The following is a 26,020-nucleotide window of genomic DNA, read 5'->3' as shown; positions in this document are numbered from 1 at the left end:
CCATCACAAAGCTTCAGGCTGGATCATCCACTATCCAAACTATTTACACTGGATTTTGAAAAAAGGTTCTCAAATCCCTGTAACAGCTTGAGGATCTGTTCCAAAATTCCTCAAGTTCTACTTACCACTAACTGCTGCAATATATGTGCAAAACCAGATGATACAGAACAGTGAGCAATAAACACTTTATTGGAAAGACGGCAACTGATTAAAAATTACCTTTAGACTATAAGAATTCTGTAACAGTGACAATATCCCCATATTCAGAGATTATGCTCAGAACAAGATACCGCCAAGAGGCTGACTTGATTTGTTGGCTAAATTGTTCAAAATCTCAGAACTGAGACACTGAATAAGGATCCTCTGTAATGACATTCTAGATATTGCCTGAATTTCTGTACAGCAAACAAGCACAGCTGTGACTGTTTCCCCTACTGATATTATTCCTATTAGTAAAGCTGTTCTTTTCCTGCATGTTAGGACCAACAGAATTGGGCAGGGAGTGGGGCATGTTAGATGCATCAACAATGGCCAAACCTTCAGTTGCTCAAGTCAATAGATTGGAATTGATTTAAGCCACAAGATTTGACTATGCAACTTTAGCAGGTTGATCCTGAAATCAGTGGGAGCTAATGGATGCTCTTCCTCACTCAGGATCAGACACCAGTAGGTGAGTCAAAGATGCAGGGCTTAGTATCCATTCTGTTGGATCATTACAAGTTAGCTTGAAAAAGAATTACTGGACAGTAATATTGCAAAAACCTGGCTTTAATAATAGTGGTTATGCTATATTTTAATGTCCTTCTAGGAAAAGATTTGTTTTACAGAATAGATGCAAAAACCTGCCAGTTTTCTGTAAATTAAATGTTTATCCACATGGAATGCATGTACCATATCACCTTTAAAGAGTGCTGAAAGCCAGAGACATACATTCTTCGCTTTCCCCCACCAGTAGAAGGTAAAGGGCTAAAGCTATTACTGCTTGAATTATGCAGTGTCACAGTATTAGTTCACCCCAGGAAGCATACAGCACTTCAGTGAGGCATGGAAATCTTAAAGCAGTGTTACAAGAGCAAGCAAACACAGTAGCTGGCATAATTTCACGGCTGAGCAGAAACAAAAAACAAACAAACAAAGCCCTCACAAAGGAAAATGATATGAAACCATTTGAGGAAATGCATATTAATTTTGCTACTGTGGCTATAAAGGTAGCTTCTGCAGTCATCACAGCATGTCATGTGAGGTGGCACACACCACTTTGTGTCCCAGAAGTGCTACAGTGATGCACCTTTCAATCTTGGCTTTCTTCTCCATTGTGCTGAAGTGATCTTCTGCCACTATTGCTGCCAAAATTTACCTGTGCTCACTTCCTTCTCATACTTCTCTTCACCTACTCCTATTGCTACCAGCTGTGCTCCAGGTGCCAGGGCACTGCAGGACCGACTTAAATCTCTGTTGCTCTTCAGCTCAGTGTACTGGTTCAACAGATCCATCTCTTTACCACCACCTTGTTGACAGACAGTGTAGGCTGTCAATGCAGAGAAGTACACGCATACAAAAACTGCTCTGTCATGTGCTGGCACACGGCTATTCCACTTCTTGAGACTAAATACAAAGTCTAAGCCCTCTACCATCAGACTAATGGGTATTCTGCAATGTAGAGCTCTTGGGCTCAGCAATTTGACTTTAAGTGGCTAAAACTGCTGCTCATCCTTTCATTACCTTGTGTGATGGTTTCAGAGATGGGGATACTCTCCTGGTCATCCTTGACTGAGTAAACGCTGACGTTGTACTCCACACCAGGGCTTAGGTTTTCAAAGGTGCAGGTGGTCTGATCTGCACCTACTACCTCCTCCAAGGTAGAGCCCTGCTGCCCATCGGTAGGAGCAGTGGTCACTCTGTACCCACTGATGCCTGAAATACAGAGATACCAGTATGCAGTAACTCATGCTGTATTGATTTACATCAGGTCCCAGTATAAACAACTGAAGCAAACACTACATTTTACAAGTGATTTTGCCACCCTGAGCCCAGCAGGCAAGACATTGCTTTGTCAAGCACCCCAAAACAAGCTTCACAGGAGGTAGCCATGCCACTCTTGCAGCATGATTTCAGTTCCCCTTGAGACCCTACCAAACTGAAAATCTCATGACATCCCAATAAAAGATACATCTACTGACTGAGAGTGGGGTTTTTAAAAGTTTTCAATCCTTGTTTTATGAAGTCAATTGTACAGCTCCCATCAGCTATTGGGGGAGAAAAGTTCATGTTGAACACTTTCAGAAATCCCATGCTTACTCTTAATGACATGAACTCATTCTTCACTGTCAGAAATCTTTATGGTCCATTTCACTTTCCTTCCCTTGGACTTTTTTTAAACCACTGGGGATATTTGAACAAATCCTTCAAATCCCCACAACAGCTGAAATATTTAAATACATTCATACTCCAAAATAGCATTTTACATGGAATGTAAAACATGAAGTCCTATTGCAATCTATACTTAACTGTGAATTATATCCTTGAATATGTCTAGAAATATGTACATTCTTCCTTAAATTACTTAAATGACTCAACAGCAAGCAATCAATGTCAACTTAATGAACTGCAAAGCACCACAGAACAAATGGTAGCATTCTGGTGCAACAGGACGTTTTAGCATAGAGTTCACATAGTTACCTGGAGTTGTGCTTCTGTCCCAAGAGACTACCAGAATTCCAGTATCAGGATTGGGCTCCAGGCGTAGGTTGGTTGGTGGAGACAATGCTACAAGTGTTCAGACAAATAGGTCATTTATGGCACTGAGAATCATGCTAACTCCCTCAGCATCCCTCCTCCCCAGATTATATCCTCACCCTTCAGAAAGTTGTGACCCTGCATTGCATGAGCTAGGGCTACTGTCACCCATGTATCGAAAAGAAAAACACCTCCCAAACCACAACAGGAGGGAAAGTCTAGAACTGACTCCCAGAAGACAGCCATTCATCTGCGGAGCAGAGGGCAAGCAAGTGGAAGAAGGAATAATTGCGGAAAAGCAAATGTGTCATACGTGTAGTCACTCTCCTGACGATCGGAGTCTCTCTTTCCTGGCCATCCATCAGGACGGTGAGGCTGTAGGTATACTCCACTCCAGGGGTCAGGCCAGATATCACAATGCTGCCAGAATCGGAGATGACCTCCCGGGGAGCCTCTCCACCTTGGCTTGGGCGCACACCCAGCTGTGGAGAAGCAGCAAAGTTTGCTTTTCAGTTTCAAACACTCCTACCCCAAGTACCTATCAGCATCATGGCTTATCATCCAACACAAGTATCATGGGCCTGTATGCTCCATGCCAACTGTTAATCCTGTAACTTGTGTTTTAGATGTCTCACTGATGAACTTGACCTGAAGCCCAGAGGACATGCTCGCACTGACCTGTGACCTAGACCTGCCCCCTGTAAGCAGCATGTCTTCTGCACCTCTTTCCTTTGTGCTGCTGTCTTCACTGCAGTCCACAGTGAATAGCTTTACTCTGTCCTCCCTATCACAATTAAGCAAGAGGAAAAAGAAACACAGGACTTCAGTTTCTCCTACCTTGAAACCAATCCTTGGGGCAGGTGTCCAGGTGATGACAATAGAAGTCTCAGTCACTTCTGTGTTAAAAGGAGGAACAGAGCCAACAGGCTGATCTGTGAAATGAATTCAGAGAGTTGAAGTCTAGCTGCTGCGATGGTGCCGAACAGTTAGAAAACCTGACCTCTAGCAGTCCAAATAGCAAGAGATACATAATAAAATGCTGAACTATATTACTTTGGAAAATCCAGTGATTTGGGAGGGATCTGACAGATTATCTCTGCCTGCTGCTGGGCTTGACAGACACAGTCTGCAAGTGGTCTAATCATAGCCAGTGTTTTTGTTGTTCTTGAGGAAAACAAAAAACTTGAAGTGGCCCTCATTAATCCTCCATGCATGCAACCCCAAGAACTAGGGGAATATTGGTTTTGGCATGATATCTAATGTGTTCCTCAAAAACCAGCTTTTCTTTCCTTCACCCATCCATATGCCATTCAATCAGCAGAACACTACACTCTGTCATGTGGCTGTCCCAGCTAGGACCACCTCATCTCTCACCAACATCTTCAACACTTTTGAAGTCACCAGAATGACAGGGAGCTCACAGTCGATCTGAGGAACCTGTGGTCTCATTGATATCTGTCTGGAGCATCACACAGAAGTAAAACCCTTTGCATGCCCCAGAATCAGCTTAAATAACTCCACTGAGTTTAATCTGAATTGACTTTGTTACTAATGAGGAGATTTGGTTTATTAATCTATAGTCTTAAACTAGACTGGTTTCATTCAGATAAGTTAGAATTTGAAGGCAATATTCATCTGAGATATCCAATCAAATTCTAACTGAGAAATATTTCTAGATAAGGCTGTCTGTCATCAAAAAGCACCATGCCAATGTCAACAGTGTTTCTCTGATTAAAAGCCTGAACCCTTATTTTAATTTCACATCATTCTAAAAGAAACTTTTGAAAAGAGGATGTGGTTCTGGGCTTGGATGGCTTAGAATTTTGTTAGATGCTTCATCATCATTTAAACAGCGAATGTATTTGTCCTTTCTAGAAGTATGTGTGGGTTCTTACAGAACTCCCTTTCCTCCCAGAATTTCCTTAATGTTTCTTCCAAGCCAACAGCACAAGTACAGATGACTGAAATGTTAAAAAAAAAAAAAAAAAAGAGGACAGAATGCAATGTTTGTGTCAGTTTCTCTAACTGCAGTTGAGCTGCCTTAGATGGTATGGTTGGGCTTGAGAAATGACTGCCTTCAGCTTTATACAAATGACAGACTAATTATTTCTTGCCCATTTTAAGGGAGCTGTCTGCTTTCCCTGATTGTCATGCCAAAACCAAACAACTGGAAAGATCAAGTAAAACTACATTTCTTTTTCAGTCAGTTAAACAAAAACCAAGGATCAGTAGTAAGTTTTTCCTTTTGTTTTTAATCACCAAAAAGCTGAAATATATTTTACTAAAAGCTTTTTGATGCAAATAGCTTTCTCTTTCCTGCCAAAACATTCAGAAAGAATGATTTGCAGTTCTGCTGGAACACTACTTCAAAAGGCTTCTTCTGTAAACCAATTCACAATAGCCACTTTCAGCACAAGTTTTGAAGAAAGGCCAAGGCGTTAAGGAAGAGGAATATGTGCCTATTATGCTTACAAGTTGTGAAGACTCCAGTCTCTCTAGCGCTTTGCAAGTCGTCTTTAACTGCCACAAGGTACACAGTATACTCGGTGCCACGCTGCAAGTTCCTGAGAAGGTACTTGGTGGCAGAAGGTCCCACATTGTATGTCTTTGGTTGACCTCCTCTTGTGGGACCTGCAGTCAGCCGGTATCCTGTGATCACAGCACGGGGCCGTGTCCACAACACCAACACTGAATGCTCCGTGGTATTGAGAAATCTCAGGTTGGTGGGGGCATCAAGCTCTGGGGAAGAAAAAGCATAACATGCATCAATTTTCCACTTGAATCTCTACTTCACCCCTATTTCCAAAGCACATCCACTACCATACAAAAAGCATGGGTGTACAATGAGGTTCTTGAGCCTATATTTCTCACTTAGGGCATGAGTGCAACAGCAGAGAAAAGAGAAGGTGGGGACCAAGAGAGAGATGGAAATAGAAGTGAAATATCCATGCCTCAGTGCCATCTGGTAATATGCTGGGCCAGGCAGACCCATGCATTCTGGGCTGCACTTATTTGTGTCACTGCCATATGTGCCATCCCATGGGGAAGTCAGGCTAAAGGCTGAGGTGAGATGGATGAACTCAACAGCACTCGGGAATTTCAAGAGTTTCTCATGAATGCTGAGCATTTTTTAAAAATCAGTTCAGTTTAGACTTGTCAGCATAAGCACAGAAACCTAACTTTAGCCCTTTTTTGTAAAGAAGATTTATTCTTTTAAATCTTTGCCCAGTCCTACTCCCTGCCCTTTCAAAATCCCTTCCCAAAACAAAACACCCCTCCTTTGTCATTTCAATGTAAAAATAAATAACAGTCAGTGACTTTCTGGAAAAATCAAGTTCCTAGATCTACTTAAAAATAATCACACTGGGGAACTGACTATACAACAATTCTAAGCATGCCCATCACTCCCACGGGACTCATGCAATGGCTCTTATCAGGCTTCCTCCCCTTTTTATCACTATTTCTGGGAAGCTCCTGAAACTGATACCCAAGAAAATTACATAAACAAGTGGCTGAAGCAACACAGCTTCTTCACTACCTTTGGCTCCAAGGGGGGAAGATATTTAAGCAATTTGCCCCACAGCAGGCAGGGTAGCACTGGCTGCAGCAAAGTCTGTAGTATCTACATGGCAAGTTTCCCCAGCTTTTCTAGGCCCCAGTCATACGCTGAAACTAAAAGCAGCAAAGGAGGTTCCATCAATGCTCATTTTTGACAGCAAATGCTTTTTCTCCCCTGAGTAAATAACACTTCTGTTACAAAAATTAATTTTTTCATCACTCTCCCAGTGATTCAGTGGGAAGCTGGTTTTGCCCTTTTTGTTTTCTCCCTAGTTGTTTTCTCCCTTTTTGAGCAGGGAGCGAAAAGGAAGTGAGGACTTCCTTCTTCCACTGCTTCCAAAGATGAGGGAGATAGTTCTAAAAGACAAGGGATGAGTGTGATCCTCCTTAAGCCCATCTCCAACCCACAGGCTAAGACTCAGCTTTATCACTTCTTGGTACTTAGTTCAAGTCTTATCTGACAAGGGTTGTATCTTCCTCCAATTTGTAGCCTACAGTCAGTTCCTTTCTGCACAATTTAATTTGCCATCTCTATTAGGCTTTTATCACTTCCTCTCCCCATACTAAAGGAAAAAGGGGAAGATTAAAAAGCCACACACACACACTCAGAGTTTATTTGTAGATTGCTTTTTAACGGAAGGCCAAAAAGAGAATCCCATTTACACCGTGGGAAGAGACTTTTGCTGCAGGGTTTTCCTTGGGAACTCTGAATGATTTCTGTTTCCCAGGACTTTCGATTACAGGATGCAATTTATGTGAATACTTTCTGAAATGTGGTTTAGGCAAAGCAGTTAAGCAGATGATCATAGCCTATGGAAAATGATTCCAGACATTTGTAACCAGCCCTGTGCTGTTTGACTCAAATGTCTATGTTCCGAGGTACACCTCTGTCTGTGGACTTTGAGAGGTGCTCTACACCTAGCCATGGCTCCTCAAAATAACCACAAAAAATTACAGATCTAACTGGGAACTGAGTCCTTCTTGTTCTAAATGCTTCCAAGAGAGTTCAGACATCTAAGTTGCATCCTTGCTTTTGAAAGCCCCACTTGAAAGAGGAGGGAAGGTGTTCACACCGGCTGTTACACTCAAATCAGATACCTATGTCAAATAACAAACATAAGGATCCCATTCTCCTGGCACAGTCAAGGGACACGTAAGAGAGAGAGGCATTCATTATTCATAGCTCCTAACTTTATGGATGTAAGTAAATAGTATTTCTCAAACAGCATGGCTATATTCACAGATTATCCCATTTCCTTTCCTTCCCTCTCATCTTCATAAGAGTTGGGCTGGATTCTCAAAAGTTCCTCTCATTTTCTGAAAAGTGTCAGAACAGCAGATGTGTATAGCTGAATTTTGGTCCTTTGAATAAATATGACCCAGTCAAAGAACTCCACAAACGTGAAGTCACCCTTCTGTTGCCCAATGAGCAGGATCTGTTTAAATGAACCATGTCCCAGATTCTGTCTGACCTACTTCTCTTGGATCAAAAATTGAGATAACCACCCAAACCCATGCCACACTTCTCCCCTTTCATTTGAAAACCTACATCTTGCCCAGCCACTGCTCCTCTTTTCCCTGCACTTCTGCAACGCAAAAAGCAATGCCAGACAGACTGTGTACTTTGCTTGTCATCTTGCCTCAAACGGGTGATGTGTTGCACTGCCACTAGATCATTAGCAATCAGATTCCGAGAGATCCTCCACAACCCTTCCTAAAAAATATATGCTCCCCACGGTTCTTGTCAACAGTCCATTGAGGTCACTGCAAGCCAGTTTACTGTGTTTCACTGGGATGACAGTGAAATTTCTGGGGTGGCGAGGCAGCCTGTGGAAAGCCAGGCCTGACCTGGCAAAGCTGAAATGCAGTCCTTTTAATGACAAGGCCTGTCCTTACATGTGCACGCAGAACCCTTACTGCTGGCAGTGGAGCCAAATAGGTATGTAGCTGTCAGAAAGGAGATAGGGATTTTCAGAGCAATCTTAGCAAGGCTCCTAAGTCACACTGAAATCTGCCCTAAGGTATCCTCAAAAAAAAAAAAAAAATCACAGGCCGCAATCTGTGCTGTAAAAGAACTGCAGGGCCCATCAATTCTCAGTCAGTAATAAAAAAGTTGAATTCCAGCCATACAAAATGGTTTTAACGTGCCATGAGAGTTAAACTCCCATTGGAAAGCCCTGGAGGAGGATAAATCTGCTGAAGAGATCATTGTTTGAGTGAATGAATTCCCAGCCCTGTCATCCTAGTTATGGGATACCTCCTGGGCTATAACTGTTGCACTTTAAGTGATCTGTTTATATATTTCTCTAAGCGACAGAGAAATATGCACTTCAAAAGGTTGAAAAAAGCACGAAGGAAAGACACTTACTGGTGGTTTGCTCTCCCGTCAAAGGTTTGCTCTCCCTGCCATGGCTCAGGGCAAAGATCTTAAAGAGATAGGTTGTTCCTGGGATCAGGTCAACAACTTCAGCGTAAGAGCTCCTGGTGATAGGCAGTCTCTGGCCATGCTGGCCAGGGCGATTGACAGGGATCACTTCCACTCGATAGCCAGACACTTGGCTCTGTGGTGGGGTCCACATGATGGTGATCTTGATATCAGAAACCTCCACAAACTGCAGATCTTTGGGTGAAGGAACTTCATCTGAAAGCAGAGCAACAGAACAGTGTTAGAGTCCTTAGTCCTTAGCAGTTGGCAGGAGAAGCTATAGGTTTACATGGAAGAAGAAAAAAAAAAGTTAATTTTAATTGAACAATGACTAGCCCAAGAATATTTACCAAATTAAAAACGTCATGGTAACCTTACTGTAAGCACATATACACACATTCCCAGACAATATTCAAACAGACTACAATTAAAAATGTCACTACATAGCTTTAAGTATTCCATGCCTTCAGTCATAGAAGGTATCTTGCTGTTGCAGAAGGAACTGAAAGGCCAGATGTAATATGCTACAGGACTTCAAGTATATGCAGAACCAGAAGCTTGGGGGGAAAAAAAACACTCCCCCCAAACAGCAACCTCCTTTTAAAATTAAAAGAGAGGGTTTTCAAAACTCATGGCATGTTCTGAATGATCATAATTAACTTAAAATCCATCTTTTATAATTAAGCAAGTACAGGGGCTGATCTGGCCTTATTGTAGTCAAAGACAAAATCCAGTTCCCTCTGTGCTGGTCCACAGTACTGCATCCTTGAATTCCTACATTCAAATTAAGTTTCTTCAGATTAGGACTGATACTGCCCTAAGGTTAACCAATGCACATTTTTGGAAGATACACAAGCCAAACCGTAAAATCGTTGAGATGAGTTCATTCCTGGTGAATTCCCATTTGCAAATACATGCTTGCAACATGCAGGACCACCAGATTCCACTGCTACCACATCAGATCCAAATCCTTTCACTATCCTGTCTTTTGGTTTGGCTATTCAGCCGAATTGCATACTTGAAGAATCCTGAAACCAATCACTTTTTAAATTGTGCATGCCTCAATTTTACATCATATGGTGTTATTCTGGCAAATCAGTCAATGCTGAACAATCCCCCATCCCCACTGACTGCAATGGAAAATAATGGTTAGGACTGGAAAGGAAATGGAGAAGTCAGGTGAACAATTTGGACTGGTGTTGTGGTGTCTGAGTACACAACCTTAAACATCTGCAGGCCAAGTACTGAGGTAAAATGATTTCCCAGGTTCTTAAGAAAATCTCTTAGCAGAATCCCCTTAAGACAACTTAGGGAACTCTGATCTCTCTTTTCCACAGACACAATGCAAGCCCAACCTTTTGACCTGCCTGCAGTCTGATCCCTAGGAATTACAACCCTATTAATGCAGAGTGGTGTCTTGACTGTGTCAATTCATAACTGAGTACGACTTCAGTACAGAACTTCAATACTAGTGACATTTACAATTAAAAACCACAACAACAATGACAAAAACCAGAATTGAGACTATTTAAAGATTCATTTTGCTAGAGCGATGTGAGCCTGCATTGTCTTTTGGCTCTATGTACTAACAGAAAACTCAGTGACTGATATCCAGAACATGACCATTACCTGTGCGTGGGATGCCTGTGGTTTCCTGTTGGATGAAGACAGGAGTACTCTCCTGATTTTCCTCCACTGCGTAGATGCTGATGTTGTACTGAACACCCGGCATTAAGTCACTGAGTGTTACAGAGGTTGCAGTGTCAGGCAGGTTGAGCTCTGTGCTGCTGCCTTCCACAGAGGGTGTATAGATAATTCTGTAGCCTAAAGCAAGAGAAGTATATATAATCTGCAGCTACAATCAGTAAACCAGCACAAGGAATGAGAACTAAACTGATCTCCCCACTGAGCTTTCATAAGAAGAGTCCTGAACTTCAGTGGGACCTGTGGCTTGCTTTTGCTCACATCCCATTTGCAGATCACACACTCATAATGCCTTACAAAGCATAATCTGACCTGGATTAGAATATCTCTGAGTTTTGACATGTGGGCTTAGGGTCCATAGAGTTCTCATGCTTGTTATGGGACGGTCTGACACATACAAAGAGAAGGTCATGGGGCTTGTTTTTATTTAACACAAGTGCAGAAAGAATTGTCTTGCAGCCAGCCTCCTGAATTGCTTGGTTCAGACAGTGAAACCAAGCAAATGCTAAACGGCCCATGTGCTTTCCAGCTGGTCTCTCAGACTAGGAAGAATTACGCACTAGCCCTCTGTCCCAGAGCTATACTTCATTTTCTTTTTTACCTAGATTTCAGATGCTACCAATAGCACAAAATAGGTGCACTCCAATTAGACAAACCTGTGATTGGAGCCTGTGGTCTGCTCCAGCTAATGACAATAGATGTGTCATCTACACTTTCCACGGTGTGATCGGGAGGTGCATCAGGAGCTGTTTAAGGGAATAAACAGACAAGGACAGCAAGCATGAGGATAAGAGGTAACAAGAATTTATTGATCAAACAATAAAAAAAGCTTTCAAAGTGCAGCAAAACCCACCCACACATACCTGTAGTCTGTGAAGTAGACAGGATCAGATTCTGCTCTCCTTCTTCAGAGATCTGATAGACATTAACAATATACTTGCGACCAGGAAGCAAGTCAGGGATGTTGACAGAAGTGGCTGTGCTTGGAAGATCTAAGGAAGGTAGGAAAGAAAAAAATTCCCTTAGCAATTCCATCTTCTTGCTTTCTCTCCAAAGGAAATAATTGAGACCTCTCTCCTAATCTGGGCTGAATCAGTCTTCCTACAACAAAACAGCAATTGTTCTGCACTGTCTCCAGTCCACATCAGAAAAGTTGTGTGGAGAATTGGGACAGGTCTCCACACTCAGCAAGCAGACAACACCTAGGTCAGGAAGGTTTGATGTGCGATATGGCAGGGCAACTTGAGCAGCAGTCCCTTGCACACTGCTAGGATTTAGCCATCTCAGCTAACCAAGTGTTCATTTCATACCCAGACTGTTGTATTTTCAATACAGAAATATATGGAAAATTTTTCACATGAATAGGTTATGTGGAAAGACTGACTCACGAGTGGAGAAGAATGACATTATGACGGTTGATGAACTTCTCTCCCCCCTCGCTTCCCCCAGATGTCCACCTACATGCCAGATGTAGGAAATTCCCCATGAAGCAGTTCCTTACTGGCCAGACTGAAGCCAAGCATCTTAAGGGAAACTGGGAATTGCCTTTCAATTTGCCTGTAAACCTCCGTCTGTTGACAGAGGAGCTTAGGAGCTGCTTCGCATCACAGCTCAGCTGTCTGGGCAGCCAGTGTGTGGGCAAGAAAGGCAGTGACAGTGCTGGCAGTCCCAGTGTAAGCCACTTCTGCTCATAAACCCAAGCCTGCAAGTTAAGGGGAGTAACAGCCCAGGGAGAATTATTAGGTCAGGGGATTACTGTTTGTTTTTTTTTTTTTTTTTTTCTCATGATGTACTTCTACTGCATTCATGTCCAAATAGCTATTATTAGCTCATATCCTTGTGAGATACTGCTAATACCATTGTTAAGACAGGAAATTAGGAAAAAAGAAGTTAAGATGAAATTATGTCTGGTGACACAGGCCCTACTGTTGGTGCTGGAAAAGTGGATTCAATTCCTAGGTCTGAGTTCAGTGCCTTTAACCAGCTTCCCAGCTTAGCTAAACTGTCACACGACCAAAGATGAGTAAGATCCAATCCAAACAAAAAAACTTGACAGAGTAGACTAGAACAGACATCCACAAGATGACAAGTAGAAAAGAGAGGACATTTGGGAAAGATTTCTCTCTGTCCATTCTGATGGAAGGAAAAAGGTATAGTAAAGGAAATTAGTCAGGTGGCAGGTTCAAAAAATAGATTTGGTTCTCTTCGCATCTGCACCGCCACTCACTTCAAGATGCTGTGTAAGCTAGTAAATTTACATGATTTCAAAAGGAAAAAAAGACTGGGCAAATTCAGGGAGCTGAAAAGAATAAACATATCTACCTGCAGCTGTTACAAATCTACCACCCCTGGCTCAGGGAGTTTTCCTCTGCAGGATCCTGGGACAGTATTCTGAGAGGCTATTGCTATACACTTGATTTGTTCTCATACTCTTCCTTGGACACGAACTTATGGCCATTGATGGAGAAAGGACAATGAACTAAATGAGCTTTTAATCTGAGCTAGTCCTGCCACTCTCATATCCTAACTGAATCATACTGAAAGATGGCAAAATCCTCACTAGTTATACTAGCTATACTGATTGTCACAGAAAACAAAGACGTACTGCTAGTAATGCTTTGGTCTAGTAGAATCAAATATTGTCTCACCAAGATACTGTGGCTCATCACCCTCCTCACTCAGCTCATACTCAACACGGAATCCAGAAACTGTGTCAGAAGCAGAAACCCAGGAGACAACAAAGCTGTTGGCTGTGATTTCAGTGACTGACTCTGAAGTAGCAACCACGGGAGGAAGAAGAGTTGTCTCTCCTGAAACAGTGTTGCCTACAAGAGAGAAGAAAGAGGGGTTTAATTAAACATTGCCACTTTTGTGTTAACTGGGATGCATGAAACAAAGCCTTAGGTGGAAAAGATTATGTTTTTCTGGATACCTCACTGTTCAACTTACTTGTCACTGCTGTGGTGCTAGTTGTGGTAAAATCAAAGCGGGTGACTTCTTTGTGGCCATACCGCTGAACACTGATGAGCTGTCCTTCATATATCACACCAGGCTTCAGGCCTGAGATGGTGTAGGAGTTCTGATAGCCAGGGATGGTGGCTTCCTTCCACTGCCTTCCAGAGTTTTTCTGCAAGAACAAGGACACCCAAATAGTGAGAGACCCACTAGCCTGCAAGCAAAGGTATCTAGAGACCTAACCTGCTATATGGTTACCAAGTACTGTGATATTCAAACACAGGTGTGACTCGAATGGCTAATGCACAGATCCAGACAAGTCAAAGGAGATGAGAAAGGTATGCCAGGAAACAGAGCTAATGACATTTTGGGTGATTTTTACTGGGATAAATTGAAAAACAATCCAGCTTTGAACTTCCTTCTTTAAAAGAAGCATTATTTGCAATATATATTCTAAACTCATTCCTTTATCAAAAATGCATTAAGGAATGAAAGAATGGCTGCAAAATGCATATTTGAAGGCTGTTCACAACACCAGTCTAAGCCACCATCTGAAAAGAATATACAGAGTTGTTTTTCCCTTCTACCCTGTGTTTGAACTCTATGGGAAGCTCTAAAATAATGCTCCATCCTCTGAGGTTTGTACTCCAGTGCTTTAACGTCCATTTCATTCAGGCCTTGATCCAAGATACACTGAAGTCTGTAGAATGACTTGAGTGCCTTTAATGCCTTTGGATCAGGGCCTTTATTGTTCTCTTAATACCAGGCAGCATCGAGGTACTAATGTTCTTAATCATTAAGTGGTCTTCTGTGAAGCTGTACTCAGGGGAACTGTAACACAACTCATCCACGTTGGTTAAAATGAATCATTCCTCAAATATCAGTGAGCCAACAAGCAGTGGCTAACCAGCTTTGGTTTAGGCTTTACAGAAGATGGGAGATGACTGTTTATTTAATCCTATGCTAGCTGTTTATATCTTCATATCCTACTCATTTTTACCTCCTCATTAATAGGATAAAATCTATCCCAGTTGTCTCCGGATATGCACAAGGTACTAAAACCACGTTTCTTAGGATGAAGAAGCTTCCACAAGGATTTACATTAAAAGTGAGGAAGGATATAAACTTGTCTGCTTACTGTACTAGTGCTTTATTCAATAAGATACTTCAGGAACACAATGGCCAGCAAAGTTTAGGCAGGAAAAGATGAAGTGTTTATACACCACTGGTTATCTTTGATCCTCAGAGCAACTTTGACCTCAACAGGACAAGGACACTGAATTAACAACTAAAGGAAATTGTGTCAGCCACTTCTTTCACATATCAGAAAAAGCCAAATAAAGTTATTTTTGATGAATGAATAACAATGAATGTGTCACTCACTGGTCTCCAGCGCAAGATATACTTGGTGATGTGAGATCGTTCAGGAGCATTCCACTGGATGGGGTGTGAGTTTGGCTGATTTGTACTCTCTGTTATGATCACCTGAACAGGCCCAGCTGATCCTGAAAAAAAGAATTGCCATTTTTAACATATTGAGGATGCTTTTCTTCTGCCTTCTTTGTGGAGTCAAAAAGCAAGAAAGTTATGTGGCTTGCATACTATTTCTATACATGGGAAATAGGTTATGTTGTCTTTCTATCCTTAATGCTTCATCGCTACTTAGAAAACTGGTGAATTAGAGTATATTCCATGGGGGAGTTAACATGTACTCTTTGGGTCAACTTCCTGTGAGTTATCAATGAAACAGAAAACCAGAGGAGTCCAGTATAGAAGTTTGCAAAGCAAAATCATGTTGTTAAAAGAGAAGGAGCGTCTCAGCAGCTAACCGCTTTCATCAATTAATATCTTCTACAGTGGCAACAGGAAAAAGATGAAAACGTCTGCCAAACCCAGGTCTAAGAGGGAAAATTCCTGATCTGACATTGAATGCACCCTGCAAAGACACACTAGCCTTTTACTATTTTACTAAATTTCTTAATCAGTTGATTTGCAGCTGAATTTTCCTGAGTCTGTGGAGCACTCCACAGGTAGTGAGGCATGTCTTCTGCACACAAACCACACCAGAAGTGTTGCTGGAAGTCTTGAGACACACCAGGCCCATAAACTCATAAAAATACAAGTTCAGCAGTGCTCTAACGATTAAGACTACTGATTCCACTTAGCTAGATCAGGCTGAGGTGTATTTTCTCCAAAGCTCTCTACTACAGAAGGAAAGGTTTTATGATCCCATGGTCCTCCCTTCAGTCCCTCTCAGCTCTGCTGGGGAGGTTTCACTGAATGTTCAACAGCACTGTCCTCCTGTTAGTTCTCAGAAAATCCCAGCAAAGAGCAGCCTGGAATCTGCAGGAAAGTGTTCTTGGTTTAGCCATTAAATACCTCCACCCGCCTCCCACTCCCAACATTTCCAATTAGAATTTATTTGGACAACTGTTTAACGCATATACTCTGCTCCACATGACTTACATGGCAAACAAACCTGTGCCCACATACAGAAAATTTCAAAGCTCACCTAACCTCAAATCTACACTCAGAAACATTAGATTTGGTTTATTTGCGCACTTTCAGTCACTCTTGTGTCTAAAGAAGCCCAAAGTCCTGGTCTCCAGTCTGCAGGCATGCATATTTCACATAGCTCAGAGAGATGTTTGTTTAAGCAGTCTGACAGGAGCTAGAGGCTCAGCAAGCCCCAGTAAGAAACTGAGGAACAAAAGTCCAAAGAAGGCCTGCTTCCTATTCTTGCCTTCCTTAGTTCACTGCCCCCAAAAAAAGGCAAGTCCATAGAGTTCTGTCTGTCAAATGTCCTTTGCTCTGTTTCAGAGGATCAACTCAACATTGAAGCTGCTACATCCAATCCTCATGCAGTTCCTCCACATTCATGCTCAGAGATGGGTTGGGGAACCAATGACACGAGCATAGTCTTCTCCTCCCAACAGGGAAGCTAAAACACAGCCTTAATATTTCATTTTATTCAGATTAAGAAAGAGGCAGTTGCAACCTTAAACAGGAAAGTAGATAGGTTCCCCTTATCATGTTCTGTTCAGGGAACTGGAACAGGACAAGCCAACAAACAGGCATTGCCTCTCCCTGTAAAGATTTCCTGGAACTGACTGGGCAAATGAAAGCTCAAATATTTAATTTCTTCAGGGCACTGATCAGGAAAAATGCAACATTCTGTGGTGGATTTCGCTTCCGTAGTGAGTGGAAAAGGAAAGACTATATACGTAGGAGTTTTAAGCAACAGAAACCGAAGGTTGCAGGTGTGATATCACTAAATACGAAGGGGCAATGTAAACCCAAGTTGTTGGGTGAACTGATAGTCATTCTCTAAACTAACCCTGGCCCCTCTTTATAATCATGACATCTGTGTCTGCATCTGCCAAGGGAGATGGAAAAATAGCTTTGTTTAAAAAGGAAAACAAAAGGAATAATGTACAGAAACCTGAACAGGTGAGGGAGAGAAAGACTGCTTTCCTAATGTCTTACTCAGCAGCTGAGTTAGTTATTTGTTGGGTTTCTTACCAGGATATGTCTGCAGAGGCTGGCAATGCCATTCTCCAATACCACGACCGTAGCAATAGCACTGGTATCTGACACCATGGACATACTTTTCCCATGCATCTCCGATTTGGTAAAAGGTACGGGTTTCTGAATCCTGGCACTGATCTAAAGGCACAAAAGAGACAGTTAACCACTGCGTGTTACTGAAACTATACTGAAAAATCCATGCCAAACATGGAAGAGTAAGGCACAAGAGACTTTTACACAAAGAAATGTAAGACCAATGTTTATTTGCAAATACAGTTACATGAAGAGAGAGTGGCAACAGATATTCAACCTCAAATCAAGGTTCTTGGTACATCCCTGCATGTGTTAAGTTAGATAGTAGGGGGCTAATTGAGCTGGGATGCACTTCTTAACATACAGTTAAGTACAGGCTGTCCACATGGCAAGCTTCCCAGTGAAGTCAATGGGGTGTTCCTTCAAGAAAGCGTTTACTTTGAACTATCTATTGTGGAGCCCAATTCTGCTTCAGTCAACTAAGTTCATCTCTCATCCAAAGCTAAACCATGCTGCTCTCAAGGAAATCAATGGCAAAATTCCTATTGGCTTCAGCAGCATTCAGTCATAGTTTATAAGTCCAAAGTGACCCATTAATTTTCAGCAGAGTCTTCCCAGATTTACCATTGTATAAACCAAAGGAGGACAGATCAAATCCTGAAATCAGCTCAGCTAGTGTAAATACAACACAGTACCAGTGCTTTCTAGTCTGACCTATGCCTGTGTTTCTGGCTCAACGGAAATTTTCAGTGAGAATTAGCATTATTCTTGCTTGGATAAACAGGAGCCTTGTTTAGAGAGAGCCAACAAAATTAAACTGATTACACCTTTACAGATAGCTGAAATCACCCCCCGCTCCTTCTTTCAAAGTAGTAATTTTCAGGAGCTTTACAATCCAAGTTACTCCAGTAAACTTGTATGGATATTACTGTAAATAAAGCAAAACTTAACCACTAGTACTTTCCAATAGATTTTCTTGGCAATAGTTTGAAGTTCTCTTGGATTTAGTAACTGCAAACCAAACAGCTAGGTCTTATCTTCCAAACAAGGTTCACTAGGGAAGGGGAGGGAGGCAAAAGAGATGAAATCTCATTCCTGCAGAGAACCACAACGGTTTTAGCTAACCTCCAGAGTGTTATTAACACGTGTTCTCATCCTGAGCTTTCTCTCTTTGCCAGAACAAAGGGCAGCCAAAAAAATCAATTTAGACCAAGGTAAGTTAATATATGCTGTTGCTCCTTTCTCAGTTCAATGTGGAGACCTAAAGATTTTAGGATAGAGAAAGGAAAGAAAACGGATCCTAGCATGAGTTGCTCAGCTGCCTATTATTTTATCAGCATTCAGTCTGAGAGCCCTGCCAACAGCTCAGGTACCAGGATTCAGACAAACTGCCCCAGCCTGGGGTTAACATGCCCGGTTACCACAAGCTGCTACATTTTAAGAAGTATCTTGCCACAATTCATTACTACTGCATCATCAACTTCTTCCATCACATATCTGACAACCCAAGCTTATGTCCCTAGAACTAGGAATGCCCTTTCACTTACCCTCCAGCAAAACCAGTGTTACTTCTACTTTTACAATTGTGCAAATCAGGGCAGGAAGTGGGCAAAGACAGGGTCCAAATTCACACACCAGTTTCACCATACCATAACCAGTTCCTACGCAGCCACACTCTGTGTTTGGCAAGCAGGACCTGCTGGTAACTTACCAACAGGATCGCATTTCCATCTCCCGCGGCCCTGGCCAAAGCATGTGCAGTTCAGCATGTGCCCCTCATCATGACGCTTATGGAAGGTCTGGTTCACATCATAAGTGATACCGTCCACAATGCACTGGTCTGTTTGAGAAAGAGCAGAGACAGTTTGTCAGCAATAGCTCTAAGCATTAAGACAAAATCCTGCTGCTTGGCATATGATTCCCTCCTCTTGATCAGCTTACAGAGATTGACCATGACAAGCTCCATTCATGCAAAAGGGAGCCCTCCTGATACCTGTGATCATCACAGATTAGTGTTTTATATACACCACTGTTCCCGAGTTCATTTATCAGCAGTGTGCAAACAAGCAACACTTGCAAAAAAAGAGGTCTGTAGGATGCAGCCCAAAATATGTTACTCAAACTACAGAACTGCCTGGTTGTTCCTTTTTGACAGATTCCACGTGTGAAAGAATATCTAAAACAGCACACTAACTCTCACTACCTCCTTTGAGGAAGGTCTAGACTGGAATACCTCGGTGAATACTGTCTGAAATCATTAGAATTATCCAAGGAGAAAAGGGCTACTCCAAATTCATAAAGATACCACAAAGAAGTAAACACATCCTCATTATGTTATTCTGCTGGGTATCTCTGCTACACTTTGCAGCAATCTGAAATCACAAGCAGATCTATTACACATCCAAGATGCTACCTGGTGCCTACTAATCTACTATTCCCTCAAAACACCGTAACCAGACACCCCGCTTAAGTACAATGGTATCAGCCTATTAGGTTCAATGGCGACGTGTCAATCTGTGATCTGTCCCGGAATGCCTAACACCAGCCTAATCGTAGAGAGGAGTAGAAAGACAAAAAACATGAAAACCACCCCAGAAGCATGTTTTGTTAACCGGGACCCAAGAGATCCAGATTCCGTTCCAGAGTCAAATCACAGACCATCTGTCCTTGGGGAGTGACTCAGTTAATCCCAGACCTTCATTCCCCATCATGCTTTCCCACACCACAGGCATGGTGTCAGGATAAACCAAGCAGCAGTACTCAAACCCTCCTATGAGCGTTAAAGACCTTCTCTGGCTGCTATGTTTAAACAGCTCTACTTAGACAACCTTTGCCTTTTGAAAGAGCAAAGCATCTCTACCCCCACCCTCATCAAGTAAGACCACTTTAACTCCAGAATTAAACTGCAGAGAACTAAACTACCTGTATATATGGAAAAAGGAGTTTAACAGACCAGAACTATTAGCAGTGCATTTCTCACTGTTCTGAAGGAAACACATAAAAAAAAAATAAACCTACCAAAGCCCTTGAGAGAGCCTTTCCCTATAAATTATATCCCACTTCAGCAGTGGTGTTAAGAGTCCTTTTTTGGCTGCTTGACAGCAACCCCCCTGCCTTTTCCAGACATGAAGCCAATGCTGTGAGCTAGCTGTAGGATGATCAAATGTCTGTACTTCTAAGTCTTCTTTTTTTGGTATTGCTTAAGCACTTCTCCACTTGGACCACTCATATAAATAAATAAATAAGAGTAATCTCAGTGCTGTCCTGCCAACTCTTCATACAGATTAGCTAGCAAAGGGCTAATCCAGCACAGAGGAATTGAAAGTTTCACATCAGAACAATAAAATCGCATGGCTCTGCATTCAAACTTCAGACTAGTCTGGGGTTTTGTCTGTTCTTGAAGGGGAGGGCTGCCTCTGCTGAGCTCTCTGTAAAGCCACAGTGGCACCGATTCATAAATGTAGACAAAAGGAGGTAGGGATACCTACTGATCAAGCTAATCAAGGTTTGCCTCTGCTTGCTAGCCTGCAAAGGCTGAAACAGTACTTTTGCAGCACGTAAACAAGATGGGAACTTTGCACAGCTCTCCAATTCCCTTTCTACTCCAGAGAAAACCTTGGTAATACACAGTTCTTGAGTCTGGGCTCAAATTCACAGTGATGGGAAAAAAACCCCCGATTTCTCCTGCTCTCCAAACAGACTGAAGTGGTGACACCAATATGAAAATCAGTACCTCTGAGCTGGGAATATGCAATGCAAGTCCACTCTCCGCGGCCATTTCCTACACAAGTACACCTCATCATATGGCCCATGTCATGTTGTTTATCCCACTGGTCCCCAACACGGTACATGACACCATCATTGGTTGTGCAGATTTCTTCATGGGCTAGTTGAGAAAAAAGGAAGAGGATACTTCATGTGTCTAGAATTAACAAGATCTTGAAAGCTTAGACCTTTTGCAATATCCCTTCATACTCTATAGTGGCTTCTGCATTTGCAGCTTTAGGCACCCACTCAATTTCGAACAGCATTTTTGCTGCGTGACAACATTCTTTAAGTGCTGATCCCTTGTGGTGGCTCATTCATTTTAATTTTCATTTGAAAGCTACTAGAAATAGCTTGTGTATAATGTCCAAGGGGTGCTGTGTGAAAGAATCAGTTCTTGTTACATACATGCCTTTATATGAACATAGCCATTTGAAGATGTGTGTGTCCCACAAGCTGTTTAAGGACTCAGATGCTGCATTGCCACTCATTACCAAAGGCCTGTCATTTAAGAATTAGTGGTCACAATCCCTTCCACATGTACCCTCCTGCCATCACAGAGACAGGCATGGATTGTAGGAATGGACCAAAATATTGATTTTGAAATTACTGCCATTTCCATGGTACACACTGGTACTATAAGTACAGATTTATTCCTAACCACAGATCGGGCAAGAGGAAGTGAATAGCCATGAGGGTGAAGCTTTGGCAGATGACCTACACCAGTTAGCACTAGCTGAGAAGTGTGCCTACTACTGGCTTGTAGCGAAGAAGTAATGAAAATTGCCTTCTTGTGGCACTGCCCGAGTCTCTACTAGAGGTGATTAGCAGGGAAAAAAGGACAAAACTTCAGAAATGCCTTAGAGGCTTTTGGACTGGGATGTAGTTCACTGGAAGTCATCAGTAACTGACCAATGACAGACAGCTCTTTGCTTTCCAGCTCAAAGAAGCACTTATAGGTATTCCATAATCCTTTTATGGTTCTCAGCCTTACCCGCCATAGGGCAGAAACCAAATTTCTGGTCAGCATCGTAGTTCTCAGTGGTTCCACACCACTTCATGTTGTCTCTCCGTCCCTCAGACGTACAGTCAGTGTAGTTGCGGTTGTTGTATAGGAAGGGGAAGTGGCACAGAGCACCATTGGAATTGCCACCACGTGTCTGGACCAAAACTGTACAAAAGTGAAAAGAAAACAGATGCAAATGAAGCCTGCACTCTCCCTCAGCATGCATGGAAGAGCTTGGAAAACAAAACACTAGCACTATTTTTTCCCCAAGTGTACCCTGTATATTATCCATGGGCCTCTTTTCTCGGCTTTAATTAATGCAGATCTGGAAACATAAGCCTCGCACAAGGACAATTCAGTTCAAACATTGCTTTGGAAGGAGTTGCAGAACCAGCCATGGGAATTCCTGAAGAATAGGGAAAACCAACGCTTACTGTGTTTGGGAAGTAGCTTTGCAGACCCTTTGTGCCAAGGCCTAGGGAATCAAATAAACCCACAGTTCTCGGCACACCTGTATTATCTCATTGAGGCTATTACCCAACTGTGCTCTTTGGCTTAAAGTAAAGCCTTAGGCCTCAGGAGAGGGTTACAGTTCAGTTATGTACAACAGGACCAGTTAAAACCTCTCTGCAGACTGGAAGCTTCATGTTTTGCAAGAAGCAATGGAAAGAGGGCTGTAATCTACCTGAACTACTCACCTCTTGAGCAACTCTGCTTTACAGATAATGGAGAACAAGGAAGCATTTGTTGAGGTTTTTCTATATTGATATTTCTCATTCCCCCCGTATATCACTAGAAGCCTCACTCAAGCAAGAATGTGTGCGTGGAAAGGGACAGTGGGTTTCTTTGGTCTGGGTTGTTGGGTTTGTTTTTTTTTAAAGGAAGAATATTGTACGTGCTGCAGAGAAAGGCTTGACTTTTATCAGAGAAAAAAAAAAAAAAAAACAAAACAGAAGCAGAACAGACACAAAAAAATCCATGCAGTATAAGCATAAGATTTTCATGTGGGAACGTGAAAAATTCTCTCCAAGGTCAGATCCCAAAAAAGCTGCCTGAACACTGTTCCATGGATGTCTGATGGGCTTTCCAGGAAGTGCAACCACACAGGTAGATCTGTGCTGTGAAGGGAACACTGACCATCCGCAGACAAAAGGGAATGCTGCCGCATTAGTCATGCGCCAGCCCTTGATCAGTGATCACAAATCACATTAAGATTACTCCTATATATGGCAACCTGGCTAGATAGTCAGGATGGAGGGAGTGACAGAGGACTGAACAAACTGTACTCCATGGATATCCTCTTCTTTGCGGCCTAATATGGGCATCGCTCTAGCAATTCAGCCAAGCAAAGGCAAAGTCTAAGTATCCTTTGGGCCAAAGCTCTATCCTGACAAGGTACTCCCATTCTAAGGTCAGATCAGAGGAGATCTGACCTCCTCCATGTGTGCACGAGGGCCACATGCATGTGAAGGACATCTAAGAACTTACCGTTTTGCTCGGTACAGAAGGAGTATCTCCTGTCCTGCTCAAAGTTGGAGGTGGTGCTGCACCAGAGGTGCCCATCTGTGCGGCCTTCAGTGGTGCAGGAATAGAAGGTCCTCCCGTCATAAGTGAAAGGAAGAACGCAGGCTTCTCCATCAGAATTGCCACCATATGTTTGGGTCCCAGCTTTAAAACAAGCAAATCACAGCATTAGACTCTGTCTTAAAGCAATCCCCAAATCTTAGGGCTCTAAAACAGCAATAGCCCCTCTGGGCCAAGTCACTGGCTGATGTGAACCCACACTGACTGCCGTGGACCTGGGCCAATACACACCAACAGACAGCTTAGCCCCACAGCTGCGTCATTCTTTTACATTCTTTTCCAAACATACATTATTGCAGCTCAGTTTAAAGAAAGTTATTAATGCTGCTCTCCCAGGGCCCTGTTTTCCCTCAGCAGGTTATATATAGCTCAATGGGAAATGTTTCTGCTCTACAAGACCAGACTTCAAATAATCAAAACAACTATTTTTTCACCCTTTGTACCTTGCTCCAGTATGGCTTCTTCAGAAGACATTTCTGATACACACACAAAAGGATTCCACTTTGAAATTAAACCATAGGACATTCCCAAAGATCTCAATGGACTGAAAAGGCACAAAACACAAACTTATACCTATTTCCCGGCAGCTGACTCCATTGCCCAGGCAAGTACAAAGCATTTGCTGGCTGCCCTGTGTCTTGAGCCACTGCATACCCACGGAGTACACCACTCCATTATCAGTTATGCACTGGCCGTATGGCTGAGGCTGGGGCTGTTGAGGCTGGGGCTGGTACAACGCAGTCTGCACATTCGTGAAGCTGGGAGAGCCAGATCCTGCAGCAGAACATGGAAGAGAAGTGAGATGCTAGATGCAAAGCTGAAGAACAGAAAGCTTCAATTAAGTGCTGAGACAATAAAATCTTAGGCACTCCATCAGACTGAAGGCACAACTCTCTTAGATTCCTTAGACACATTTTAATTATTCCACTTAGCAAACTTCAAAATTAAAAGAACAACTCCCACTTCTGCTAACAATAGCCTCTGGTTTCAACCACTGCAGAGTGGCTTTAGAAAGGATTAAGAACTTAAAATGGTTTTCACAGGAATTCTTTAAAAACAATTATTTTTGAAAAAATAATTTTAGTTGAAGGAAATCTAGGATAGAAAAAGCAAGATGAGTGAAAAGACAATAAAAAATTACCAAGGAAGCAGGGAGATAAGGCAAAAAAGATTCATTTTGAATTTTTAATTGAAAAAGAAAAATAAAATGCAAATGTATTCACTTACTCTGCAATTTTTAAACTTTGATTCAAAGTTTTTTGGCCCATTATCATTTGGAATAATACCAAGAGATAAAGAGGCTTGTCGTCTACACTATGGAAATTTTTGCTAATGATTCCCACAGGAATCTCCATAAATACAGCTCTGCTGAAATAGAGGAAATAATATGGAAACAAAACACTGGCACCCTTGAAGCTTTGTGCATTTTGAAGTTTAGACCTTCTGAGAGTTTGATGTTAACCTGCTGGTACCAAACAGGTAAAAGTAATTTACTGAGAAAGACTTAATGTAGGTATTGCAGGAAAACAGAAGTTTTACATTGCATTCACCAAAAGGAAAACTAGATCCTTAAAATGGCAAAAAAGAATTTAGAAGCTGAAGACTTTAAGAAACCTTGGGCAAAAAATATGTGCTACCTATAAACTAGGTAATATTTCCTACCAAAATTACAAGCTATCTTATGTACCTATATTAAATAGCATTGTATTCATTCCTTGACATTTCTTTTTTAAAGCTTAACCATTAGTAGGTGTATTTGTCTTGTCAAAGGAACCAGATGGTCTCAGTGGAGTTTAAATTAAGGACATTTCAACAAAGTTGCCCTGAGGCGAATGCATAAAGTTCAAATATTAACTTGAAGTGCCATGCTTCCAAGACAACGCTAGTAGATAGTTCCTGTGGATGCATGGGCCTAGATGTGATTTACTGTACTGTGATTGTGCAGGCAATCACATCTGTACGTGCAAGCCCCATTTGTGCGTGGAAACAAGGTATAAATTAATCTTATCTACACATGCACAAACAAGGAGCACCTCCTGAACCCTAACCCTCTTTGTTTCTGACCTTTCCCTGAACAAGACTCTTAAATACTTAAATTAGGATGGCACAACTCAACTTCAAGTCCTAGACATTCAAAATGTGCCATTCCTTGCCCCTTCCCCTACCTTACACACTATGATGCCCCACTTACCAGTGCTAGTTGTATGCAGGGATGTGTGTCTTTCGCATTTCCATTCACCTCTGCCATTACCAGTACAGATGCACTGAAGCAAGTTTCCACGGTTATCCTTCTTGCTCCAGGTGTCTCCAATTCTGTAGGAAGTCTTGGTGTCATGGTCATTGCACCTATCTGTATAAAGAATATGACTGTTACCTATTTCTGCATTGGATTGCTTCAATGTCCAATTTATAGTACTGAACCACCAACACTCAAATGAGCTGACAGTTTAAAGCCTTTATTGAGAGCCCACCTGATTTTCTGCAGCCTACTATTACCAGTCCTATATGCACGAAGGCCTGCATTAAACTGCATAAGCTGAGAGCATCTGAAAACCCTTATGCTTTAGCCTAAGGGGAAATTCCCATTTATTTCTAGAACTGCGATTTCACTCTGTAGCCGTTGTCAAAGTTAGCATCATAACATTCCTAGTGTGAACTAGGCATGCTATCCATGGTAAACTATGTTCAAAATCAATGTGAAAAAGCACATTCTGGATTGAAAATAT

General features: G+C 42.1%; 1 protein-coding gene across 1 annotated transcript in view; it reads right to left on the bottom strand.

The window, feature by feature from the left end:
* Positions 1 to 26,020, bottom strand: part of FN1 (fibronectin 1) — a gene marked incomplete at its 5' end in the record, with an annotated part of 53,538 nt that overhangs the window by 21,333 nt on the left and 6,185 nt on the right. The window contains 19 exons of the mRNA XM_010079639.1: positions 1,723 to 1,914; positions 2,680 to 2,766; positions 3,050 to 3,218; positions 3,574 to 3,668; positions 5,209 to 5,475; positions 8,663 to 8,935; positions 10,349 to 10,543; positions 11,080 to 11,169; positions 11,287 to 11,415; positions 13,072 to 13,248; positions 13,373 to 13,550; positions 14,762 to 14,883; positions 16,901 to 17,044; positions 18,651 to 18,779; positions 20,673 to 20,825; positions 21,699 to 21,875; positions 23,199 to 23,378; positions 23,868 to 24,068; positions 25,486 to 25,644. Of these exons, the coding sequence (XP_010077941.1) occupies positions 1,723 to 1,914; positions 2,680 to 2,766; positions 3,050 to 3,218; positions 3,574 to 3,668; positions 5,209 to 5,475; positions 8,663 to 8,935; positions 10,349 to 10,543; positions 11,080 to 11,169; positions 11,287 to 11,415; positions 13,072 to 13,248; positions 13,373 to 13,550; positions 14,762 to 14,883; positions 16,901 to 17,044; positions 18,651 to 18,779; positions 20,673 to 20,825; positions 21,699 to 21,875; positions 23,199 to 23,378; positions 23,868 to 24,068; positions 25,486 to 25,644 (3,117 nt within the window). The remainder of the gene's footprint in view (positions 1 to 1,722; positions 1,915 to 2,679; positions 2,767 to 3,049; positions 3,219 to 3,573; positions 3,669 to 5,208; positions 5,476 to 8,662; positions 8,936 to 10,348; positions 10,544 to 11,079; positions 11,170 to 11,286; positions 11,416 to 13,071; positions 13,249 to 13,372; positions 13,551 to 14,761; positions 14,884 to 16,900; positions 17,045 to 18,650; positions 18,780 to 20,672; positions 20,826 to 21,698; positions 21,876 to 23,198; positions 23,379 to 23,867; positions 24,069 to 25,485; positions 25,645 to 26,020) is intronic.

Source organism: Pterocles gutturalis, unplaced genomic scaffold (assembly GCF_000699245.1).
Source record: "Pterocles gutturalis isolate BGI_N339 unplaced genomic scaffold, ASM69924v1 scaffold15134, whole genome shotgun sequence".
Taxonomy (NCBI): domain Eukaryota; kingdom Metazoa; phylum Chordata; class Aves; order Pterocliformes; family Pteroclidae; genus Pterocles; species Pterocles gutturalis.
The sequence above is the reverse complement of the archived record's forward strand: the minus strand, read 5'-3'. Positions and strand labels throughout refer to the sequence as shown.